Here is a 12,160-nt window from a genome sequence, read left to right on the forward strand (position 1 = left end):
CTTTATCCTCTCACAACCCTTATATGTCAAAAACTAAAAATTGGCCAGGCACCGTGGCTTACATCTATAATCCCAGCAGCGTGAGAGGCCGAGACAGGCAGATCACCTGAGGTCAGGAGTTCTAGACCAGCCTGGCCAACATGGTAAAACCCCGTCTTTACTAAAAATACAAAAATTAGCTGGGCGTGGTGGTGAGCGCCTGTAGTCCCAGCTACTCGGGAGGCTGAGGCAGGAGAATCACTTGAACCCGGGAGGCAGAGGTTGCAGTGAGCCGAGATTCTGCCACTGCACTCCAGCCTGGGGGACGAAAGTGAAACTCCGTCTCAGAAAAAAAACACGAAAAATTTACTCTCTAGCTCTTACAAATGTGCAGTCATGCTTCATTTAATGACGGGATTCCATTCCGAGAAATGCATCCTTAGGCAATTTCATCATTATGTGAACACCATAGAGTGTACTTACACAAACCTAGATAGTACAGCCTACTACAAACCTAGGCTAGATGATAGAGCCTATTGCTCCTAGTCTACAAACCTGTATAGCATGTTACTGTACTGAATACTGTAGGCAATTGTGACACAGTGTTACGTATCTGTGTATCTAAACATATCTAAACATGGAAAAGGTACAATAAAAATATCATTACATAATTATATGGGACCACCATCGTATATATAGTTCATTATTAACCAGGATGTCATTATGCATCACATGACTGTATTTTAAGATCCTTTATTAGTCTGATATAATATTGTTAATTCCTGAATGAAAAATATTTACAGAGATCTTGTCCTCTTCTAAGTTCTAAAATAATACCATTATATTTACCGATCAGTAAATAATGGGGTAAATGTTAGCTTCAAATTAAGTATGTTGTATACCTGTCACCAGTGTAAGGCTGAATATTACCATGTTGTCATAGCCAAAAACTACTGACCAATCCATTAATTAAATTCTGATTGTACTTTTGTTAAGGTTATTTGTTTTATATAAAGTGATAAGCATTCATTTTGTTTCATATTAGCAATCCAGGCTCAGCCATTTTAGACATATGGTATTACTGAAATGACTTTTTAGAATTAAAATCTACCCAGTGATTTCTCAATAGTTCCATACCATGAAATTTACTACTTATTTTTCTAATCTCTTATTTTCAGTGAAGACACATGTGTTTTCAGGTATCTAAATATATAATTAACAAAGGTATAGGAAATTAACATTGTAGCAATTGCTTCATGTAAGTACTAAATGTATGCTTTTTCTGAAATGGTATTGTTGGTTGTTATTATTAAATCTATATTTCAGATTCGAAGTTAATTAATATTAGTATTTTTATTTATGAAGTAAGTATTTTGAAATGCAAACCACTTTTGTAGGTAAAATTTGGGTAGCTTTTCCCCAAAAATAAATTTAAAGTAACAATCTTCCTTGGAGGGGACAAAAATTCATTAACTGAATCATCTAGTTTGTTCTGATTTACTTAAATTATTTAATATTAAAAATGTGAATCCTTTATTGTGATTTTTTTTTCTTTAAAGTTCCATCACTATCCATAATTTAAAGTTTCCATTTGCTCTTAAAGTTTGTATGATTTCAGGATTTCTGTATAATTTTTAAACTTTAATGTAGTTTTTTCTAAAAATGGTTCTATTTAAATGGAAAGTGGAATCTTGTCCTTTTTACTGGGGGAAGGGATTGCTACAGATACACACTACCTTTTAATTATCAATGTAGATATGATTGGATATAATTAGTAAAACTTTATCAATAAGAAAGGTGGAAAATACAGGATACTACAAAATAGAAGGAGAAAATTTATGTAAATTATATTTTATCACTCTTCTGGTTCCAGTTATAATTGAAGTGTCTCATTAGAAAACTACTTTCCATTGTATAATATATCAAGTATAATAAGTTAATAACATACCAATATTTTAATTTCCCATTGTAACTTTTATTTTGCCACAGAATATGCAGTATGGGTTTTTGAGGAGAGTGAGAGAGTTTCTTTCTTAGGAATATTGAATTACCATGCTGCATTTTATAAGTCTCACAGGCAATTCACTTATCAAGTAGTTATTTAATTGAGTACAGGCTTCTTCAGACAAACTTTAGAAACCAGAATGTTCAGATAGTAATTTCTCACCAGTTTAAAGATAGCGTCTGTCTTCATGGATTTATTTCTGAGGCGTGTGGCAGTTTTAATTTGATAGAGTAATTTTTTATATAAACGAGGTTACAATGTACTTGAAAATTCACCAATTGCTTCACTTTCTTTTCTGATGCTGTCTTTTTCTTAGGGTATGTATATTAAATCTACATATGATGGCCTCCATGTAATTACTGGAACCACAGAAAATGTAAGTATTCTAACCTTTCAAATTTTTAAGTGTGTTTTTCCCTTTTATTGCTAACAACTTATATATCTCACATGATTGAGGTTAACATCTAAGGATAAGGACATGAACAGATAGTAGATACAATTTAAAAGAGATACTGAGTTAGTAGCATTCATTCTGTTCAAATTTCACTTTTTTTTGTTTAGAATAGCTGTTTACTTAAAGTAAATCAGGTGTTTTCAGCCAGAGATTTGTCTTTGTATTTTCTGATTCATGACAAGTTATTGTGACATCTGAAAGAATTCATTTCCATCTGTCAAATGATTTGGTTATTTAAAGAAACTAAACTCATGCGAGAAATAAATATCAGATAAGTCAGGTTTTCTGAATACTTCCAGTATAATTCAGCTTAATTCAGTGGAAGGGCAGCATGGTATAGCTGAGTGGTTTTCACAGTGACATTCCTGGACACCAGCATTAGCCTCCCTTGGGAACTTGCTATATATGCAAACTGTTAGGTCCTACCCCAGACCTACTAAATCAGAAATTCTGGAGACCAGCCTATTTCTTAATAAGAGATTCTATTTTAACAAGTGAATCTGAGGCATATTTGCGAACTACCATAAGCAGTGGGCCAGAAGTCCACAGGCCTATGTCTTACAACCAGTTCTGCATCTTAATGGCAGTGTAATTTTGGGCAAGACATTTAACCTCTCATTGCTTCAGTTTCTTCGACTATAATTGGAAACAAATTATCTGCACTACATACCTCCCTAGGTTGTAATGAAAATTAAATAAGCTAAGAAAAGGCCATGCTATAGAGAACTATCTGTGTTATAGAGAGAGAAGCATGAAGTGATCATGCTGGATATTATTAACATGATCAGTGTGATAGAGGTGAACAGCATAATACATCATCATTCTTGCATTTGGTTATTTCAGATTTCCATTCTATTATTATATAAGCAGGTACTGAGCTTTGAATGTATTTTTTTTTATTTTAGAGATTCTGCCAATTGCATGCTTATGCAGTGCTCTTTTAAAGAAGACTGAGGTGGAATTAGTTCAATCTCAAATTATTATTGATCTGAACATTTTACCAGCATTTTCTTTTTAAAAATCAACATTCTTTTCATCTAATTCCCCTATGTAATCACTTACTGATATTTTTCCCTGCTTCTCTTGGTTTCTTGTGAAAGGTGAAACATATATATTTGCAGTTGGAGTGCAGGAGCAGCTTCACATTTGGTATTAAATATGAGAGTCATAGGGATCAAGAATATCAGTAACATGCATATTATGAAGATTTTAACAATTTTAAATGCAGTTAAGATGCTACAAACTATATGCTTGTCATCAATTGTTCATTCTGATTTATTTATTCATTCGTGTATTCATTTAACAGACCTCTGCTTCATGTCTGCTATGTTTCAGGCATGGTGCTAGGTATTGGAAGAATTTTAAAATAACTAGTTTGGTGCCATCAAGGCGTGGAGAGCATGTGGGGGTTCATCTTTATAAACAGTAGTGTAATTTGCATGGATGGACAAAGGGAAGAATAGTAAATACTGCCAAGTGAAATCAGAGAAAGAATCATAGAAATGGTTATTTTGAACTGTATCTTGAAGAATTGGTAGGAATGGATCTCTGTATTGTCTCAGGTCTGCAAAAAAATGTGGAGCACTGTCTTGCTCATATTACTCACTAATGTTTCATAAATAGATAAGTGATCAAAAGAGAGATTGAGTCTGGGAGTAGTTCAGATACGAACCATATATTAATAGTTCATCTTTTGATTCTTTTTTTTCTTAAAAATATTTAAGTATTTTTGGTAACCTCAGTCATTTATAATTAGGAGATCTGTCTTGAGTCTTAGTAAAGCTGCTCACTAGAGTGGGTAAGTTATTTTGCTTTGCTGTGCCCTAATTTCTTAGTTTTCTTATATGTGAAATGAGGCATTTGGACAAAATTCTATCTCTAGGATCTCTTTTAAAACTAAAAATCTATAATTTATATGACTTCTTTACTTACCTGTGCAAAATGTTTCAGTTTCTTTGAATTTTATATACTATCATTTTCTTCTCCATAATGACTAGAGCCATTTGCTCGATATTTTTTCCATACTTTCCTTTAAAAGGATCAGTTGTGAACCAAATACCACAGGAACCAACTATAGTTACAAATATATTAATGATTTACAGTCTTTTCAGAATTGTTTCATGGTACTTGTCTGACTTGGTAATATGTCCCCCTCCTAAAGGTGCTGTGAGATTAAAATATTATATTATTGTTATGACTCTATTCTTAGAGTTTTTTATTGTAGATTGATCTATCCCCTTAATAATGTAATTGTGTTATTACTTCAGTAACTAGAACTCCCTGGTATGTTGTCTTATCTTGAATTATAGCCTATGACAAATAATTTTATTGTGAATTTTAAAAATGTGTTGAATGGAGGTTAACATTGTTTCAAGACTTCTATGTTTTAAAAATAATTGGAAATGAATAAAAAACAAACTGGAAATCACTTTTAAAGTATGTCCTACTCCAGGGTCTCAAAAGTAGCATTGTACTTTGCAGATTACATTACCATATTCTTCTTTAGCTTTCAGTAGATAATAACGAAGAGTATCACAGCATTTATGTTTGTGTGTGATAGATAAACACATACACATCTATCTAGACAAATACATTTTTATAAAAATGGATTTTCTATATGTTCAAAAGCATATTAAAATGCATATAATGAATAATAAGTAGCTAACAAGAAAAATATAATATTTTAAATTCATTACTCAGACCTGCAATATAAAATTTCTATCTTAAATCTCATTTTAATTTCCTAAAAACTCCTTAAAACTTGTCAGTATTAGCTTACCAAGTTTGTTTGTTTTTGTTTTTCATCCCTTTTGGGAATAAAGGAAAAAAGTGTTAGATTATTGCATTCTATAGAAATATTGGCATTTTAGTTCATTGAATGTGGTTTTACTGTCCAGTGTATTACACTATATGTAACATGAGAAATAGCATCCTCTTATAACTAGACACTTAGCATGTTATGTAATATGATTTGAACTAATTGCTGTCCATCTTTTAATTTGCTTTGCTAGATTATTCAGAATTGGTGTTACTGATGAAATAAATTAGCAATTTAATTATCAAACTTCAAATCTTTGATGCTGATCATATTCATGTACTTGAAATGGATTTGTTGAAGTTAATGTGAATTATTTATATCAAATGGAAAGGATCACAATACAAAAAGATATAATTTTTTGAAATGCATTTTTGAAGCACTTACCCACTAGAGCCTAGGAGAGTTGCTTGTATAAAGTTTACAAAGGTTAATACCAATTATCATTTTTTCATAATGCTCTCAGAAACGTGTTCTTTTATAATAAATATCTATATATTATTTTGCATTTCTGTTTGTTGTCATTAGCTATGCATAGAATGCAAACTATTTTTTATTAATTTTTTTCTTTCTATGTTTATTTAACTGGCTCAGCAGGTAAAAACAGTGTATTAAATACTAATAACCGTGTTTATTACTTTAATTCCTTGAAATTTTTAATTAATTTTTAAATCTAATTTATGGAGATGAACTTTTTGTAGTGTTTCCAGAGACAGGAAATGACTGATAAAATTTATGTTCTTTATCGTTTCTTTTATATTAAATTCAGTCACCTGCAGATCGGTGCAAGAAAATCCATGCTGGCGATGAAGTGATTCAAGTTAATCATCAGACTGTGGTATGTATAATTACCTTAAGAGTCAGTGGGAGGAACTAATTTTGATTTGCTAAAGCTTTAAAAGAATGCCAATGAAATGAAATTCCTGTTTGTATACAAAATATTGAACAGCCTTTTGAAAAAATAACTGAATATTTATTCTTCTTAATTATTCGATGGAATGTAAAGCATTTTTTTAAAAGAACCTGAAGAGCATTGGTGGTGGTTGAGGTTAGATATACATTTCTGTATGGACAAGTACTAGATAATAGTATATATTCCATGAACTGGAATAACAATTTTGGAATAGAAATTAAAGTGACAGTATGTATAAATTCAACCTTTTCTTGATACAACTTTTTGAAAGTTTCATTTTATAAATTATTGAATTACCTAGTAGATGTTTTATAACAGCATACATCCATTTATCTAACATTGATTTGTTCATTAAAGTATCTGGTGGTTTTGGGGGGAGTATTTTAAATGTAGATCTTTGAAAATTTAAAAATTTTTAATAGCTGAATTAGCTTTTTATTTCCTAAAAGAGGACAACAGTTTTCATTTTAAAAAATGTTCTTGCCCTATGAACCTCACAAATCCCTTTGTTATCTACCCTTAAAAATCTACAGTAGGCACAGAATCCCACTGTCATTTTTTATAATAGTGGGATTCTGTGCCTATTGTAGATTTTTAAGGGTTATTTTTCTTAAACTTAGGTTTAGAAAATGAACATTATATGCTTTTCATTTTGGACTATTTTATATGTCTCAGTTGATTCACTTTTTTCCACTCTCTCTGCCAAAATAAAGTGTATTTGTTATCTTAAAAAGTTAAAATAATCCAAAATTATTAATATCATAACTCATTTGAAAAAAGGCAGAGTTTTTATTAGTATTCTACTCCTCGCTCACTAACTCATCAGAGTGAGTAATTATTTCCTATTACACAATTTAACTAAATTTGCTTTTGCATGTCCTAGTGATGGAAGAAATTTTGTGAAAAACCTGATTTTTCTCAGTGATTCTAATCATAAGGCAAATGACATTTCAATTTAGGTTTTGAATAATTTGATAAGTTCGTGATATTTTGGAAAGGCTCCTAAACACTGATAATTAAAGCCATGATGTCTCTTCAATAAGTTCATTATCTAAGTGAAGTAAAAGTTGGTAAACGTTTTCAAAATTAAATGCGTGGGTGTACCTTTGACACTGAATAATAGAGTGTTGGTAGTAGACAAAGCCTTTCCACACTATGACAGTTTTGATGGCTTTCTTTTCTGATTACTAGAAACTGTACAAAGTAGTTGTTCTGACTGAAGTTTCCTGTCCCATAGGATGAGGATTTGGGCAGTGGGATAAAGCAGCTGCTTCAGTAGACGAGTAGCTTTTCCCTCTTCTAATGTTCATGCTGCTTCCATTTCTGCAATGTGACCTTAACAAACATGACATCTGTTGAATAGTTTCAGCATGCATTTCCAGATTGTCATTAAGAGGATAGAGATTAGTCTCTAATAAAAATAAAATTATTTAAAGGATATTGTTTGTGGAACAAAGATACTGGTGTTTATGAAATGAATATGAAAGCCTTTGAAAGTCTACAAATAAACTAATAAAATCTATGTGGATTGGTGACATTTAAATACACCTAGAATGTGTAAATGCATCTTTACATCACAGGAATATTCTAAAATATTGAAAACTACACAGAATGATCTTTGGGAAAACTTGGTTCCAGCTCTTGCTCTGAAATTGACTTATGGCTTTAAGTGAGTCATGGTAACTGTGCATCTGTTTACCTTTTTCTAATGATAATAACCATAGCTAACACTTATTGTGTTCTTACAGTGTGCCAAGCATCATGTTAAGTATTTTACATATTTTATTTCATTTAGTCCATGCAATAATCCTGCAAATAATGTATATGTAGAAATTGAGACTCAGAATAATTATTCAGCTCACCCAAAACTCAAAGTTCTTTGACTCTAAGACCCATATTCTTACTTCAATTTTATTATACTCCCTCCCAAAACTCAAAAATTATATAACTATCCAACAAAAGAGGAAGAATCCTAACAAGCATGTAAGTAAATCTCAGGATTCAATGAAAGATTAAGTGGGGCCAAGGTAGGAGAAGAAGAAAGGAAGTGAGAATTTACATAGCTGGGATAGCGAGCCAGCTGAACTGAAATTAGAAATAGGGTTGAAACTTAACTTTACTGCCACTTCCTCACTCTGCTTCTTTCACTCAGATAAGTAAGATATGTAAAAACACCTGTCATAATGCCGGGCACACATTAGGAGCTCAATAACAACTTTGCAACCGCCTTTCTTCTCTTTTACCTGCTACAACAGTTGGACCAATTGGAATCCTCCTTCTTGGCATACTGCTACTAGAGCCAACAAATTGATTTTGGAATATAATAGAGACAAGATAGTATGTTGAATTTCATGAAAGTAGACTTTTTTAATAATATGATCGGTTGCCAGGTTTTTTTGTGTTCAAGTAGAGGCATATTTGGGCAAAACCAATGGATTTCACTAAATGTAGCCTACTCTGCCCTCTTTTTCTTGCTGTTGCCTGTATTGTGGTCTGTACAGTGCATTTAATCTCTTATTAGATAATATGCAGAGGTGATGAAATGGAAATTCTCTTAATTGAAGCAAGTATAAATTATTTACAGTCTGCAATTATCCCTTCTCTCCCTACGTTCATTACCATAGGGTTTGGTTATGATATAATAGTTACATTAAAGTATGGCCTAATAAATTTGAAATACATAAATAATATTAATTCTCTAATCCATTAATTGACTAGAATAGTGAGATTGCCAGTATTGTTCCATACCAATTTAGACTCATTAATGAAAAGAACAATGTTAAATCTTATAATTTTGGATGATACTAACCCAGTTAGTATTTTTCTGTAATTCTAAAATTTCCTATGACTATAGGTAGTAATGTAAAATATAAAATCTGATATTTTTCTTTACTTAAGATAAATACAAAAATTATTTTAAATATTTCCCTAAGAGTCTAAGAAAGTTGAATAAATCAGATGAATTCAAATACTATTTTTTTAAATTGCTAGTATGGTATATCTTCAAGATGTCTAATTAGATGCCTATGTTTCTAGTTTGCTCCTTTTTTAAAAGTATTTTCTTAATTGAAATGAAACTGGAAGTTTTATGTCCTTTTTCATGTTGCTATATTCTCTGTTATAAGTGGCTTTTAAGTTTTTCAAACCAACATACTTCTGTGGCTGAGAAACTGTGGCTGCCAGATAGGAAGAAGAAAAAATCATGAACATCCAAGCAAAGCAGACTGAGTCTTATTACATGTCTTCCCCACCATTGAAGATCCAACTCCTCAAAGGCTGCTGGAATCTCCCAAGATTTTTTCCACTTCATCTGCCACTACATCCCTCTCTCTGGGAGATACCTCGGCATAGTTTGATGCAGCAACTCTGCCCTCATGATGCACTTTTAACACATTTTTTTAGCTGATGAGACTACTTATAGTTATTAAAATTATTGGGGCATATTTATAATCTGTTCGATTTCATGTTAATACTGTTTTTGGTGTGCAAAGGGTTCTAAAGATTCTATCCATACTAAAAACAGTCTCAGGAATATCACTTGAGAAGAGTGGCATATATGATGGTTGAATCTATTAACAACATTTGGAAGTTTTTCCTTTTATTTTGTATTAATATTAAAACATATTCACTGTTATTTTGAAAGGTATTCTGGAACCTGATGACTACATTATGGAAAGAAATGTTTCAATAGATGAGGCTATAAAGGATACTGGAATGGAAAATAACCAGGTTGGGATAGTCAAGAAGAAGATAGACTGCAGCAAATAGGATATTCTACATTGATTAGTGAGAGATGGAAGATAAGTACTATAAGCTAGTGGTTTTTGTTACCTCCAAAATGATAAACATTGTTGAGCAAGACTAGGGATGGCAGAGAGTGTGGGAGGAGGGAACAGATTGAAGGACTATCTCAAAACTTCATCTAACTTCATTTATGCGTCTCCCTTACTCTCACTGTTGTCTCTCATTTTGGACTCTGTCCTCACTCTCTTGTTCCTTCAACCCCAGAACAACAGGAGAATATTGTTCAAAGGAGAAGCCAACATAATCAGAATGGATAGAGAGTGTGGTATCCCCTTAATGTTCATCTCTCCTTTTCCCTCCCTCTCAATTTACCTCCTTCCCTGGACTTCAGCAGAAATGAATGAGTCATTGAGTGGAATCAATACCATGATGTTGTCTAACAGCAGATGTACTTTCTTTCTCTTTTTTGATTTGCTAAATCGTTGTCTTTATTTTTTGGGTTTTTTTTCTAATTCCATTTTCTTTTCTTTATCATTCTCATCTCTTCTCACTGGACTATTTCTCCTCCACTCTTCATCTCATTAAGTTTTCTTTGTTCTTCCCTATTTTCTTCTGTTCTGCTTTCTCAGAGGAGAAAGTATTTATCATATAATTCCATATACCTAAGATACTGAAAACTGAGACCACAAGAGGCAGTGTTTCTGGTGTACCCCACATCTTATTCCTGTAAACACACATGTTGCTGGACTACAGAGATTAATTATGTTAGCATGGTGTTTAACATATTGCTTAATAAATAATGGGTTCTTATAATAGCCTAAAATAACTATGTTAGGATTCTGTGAAATCAGTATTCTAAAATAGAACAAGTGAATCATTCTCTTTTGGGAGGGGGAAAAATTATGAAGAGACATATACCAAAAATTAAGGAAATGATGCATCAATGATTTTAGTTACTCATAATAATATTTTATTTCAGATTCTACCTTATGTAGTGGTTTATGAGAGCTTCATAGATTGTTTTTCTTTTATTTCACATTGAACATTATGGATTTGATGAGAATGTGTGGAAACTGGTTTTGAAGTGATACGTATTGATATAAACTGTATTTTTATTTTGTACAGAGAAATCAATTTATTACTTTATCATCCAATATAATATTTCATGTTTCTGTTATCAAACTAAAATTTATTATCGTAAGTCCTTATATAAAGGAGATAAATTGTATGATATCTCAATAATAGTTACTTCCTGTTAACCAATTTATTTTCTCTGCAGATCTCTGCATCCTGATTTGTTTCTTTCTTATTTGTGCAGTTCTTACTAGCTTTACCAGGAAGAGTAGTTGCTTTTTTAAAATGGTTACTGTTTCATTTTTTATGATTAAACTTTATCTTTCAGTGTCAACATGTGGTTACTATGATCTAGTTATTTTACATGGAATTTTTAGTTTCCTTATAAGTTTATTTCATGTGTTTAAAATGTATCTATTGGCTGAAATTCTTACCTACTCTGGCTTATTAACTTATTAAGTGTATGGCTCATTTGCAAATCAGCATCATCCTCAGTCCCCCCCCCCACCCGTTTTTTTTTTTATCTCTTTCATAAAAGGAAGAGTCTGCCAGTCACAATTGCCCAATCCACTTCCTTTTCATATTAGGAGTAGGCAATCAGTAGATAACATTTAACTGCCCGATAAAAAATTATCACATGAAAGGGAAACGCTAAAGAACCACCATATAATAGGAAATTAAATAGATGATGGCATTAATCTTAAGTTCTTTTTAGTTTATTTAGCCCTAGGACTCAAGGATAGGTTTCATCCACTAAATTAATATTCTGATTGGCATGGTAGCTCAAATTGTAGGTAACATAGCCACTCATTACTTTTACATTTCCTCTCACACTGTCCCTTCTGCATCTTATTATCCTAATAGTGGACAATAAAGGATTTTTAAAAGTTGGAAAAATGGCATATAGAATTCACTGTGGTCTCATTTGGAGCTGACATTGAGTTCCTTTTTTTGTCTGAGTTGCTGGAATTTTGGTAAAGTGATTTCTAAAGGTAACTTCCACAGTGAAAATACAGCCATTACAGAAGTTTTTTTTACTAAAAATTCTATTAATAAAGATTTAGAATGATACTTTTAGCTATATATATATATATATATATATGTGTGTGCTTTAGTTTTGTGTTGTGATAAATATATACATATATTGCAGTATTTGCTAAATTTTCAAATAAGCAT

General features: G+C 31.8%; 1 protein-coding gene across 8 annotated transcripts in view; it reads left to right on the top strand.

Annotated features, from left to right (window-relative positions):
• The window catches only part of CNKSR2 (connector enhancer of kinase suppressor of Ras 2), a 280,256-nt gene that overhangs the window by 121,033 nt on the left and 147,063 nt on the right, over positions 1-12,160 (top strand). For all 8 annotated transcript variants that reach the window (XM_016943171.4, XM_016943172.4, XM_024353188.3 and 5 more), the window contains exons 7-8: positions 2,301-2,360; positions 6,023-6,091. In XM_016943171.4, coding sequence (XP_016798660.1) covers positions 2,301-2,360; positions 6,023-6,091 — 129 coding nt within the window. The remainder of the gene's footprint in view (positions 1-2,300; positions 2,361-6,022; positions 6,092-12,160) is intronic.

Source organism: Pan troglodytes, chromosome X (genome assembly GCF_028858775.2).
Source record: "Pan troglodytes isolate AG18354 chromosome X, NHGRI_mPanTro3-v2.0_pri, whole genome shotgun sequence".
NCBI lineage: Eukaryota > Metazoa > Chordata > Mammalia > Primates > Hominidae > Pan > Pan troglodytes.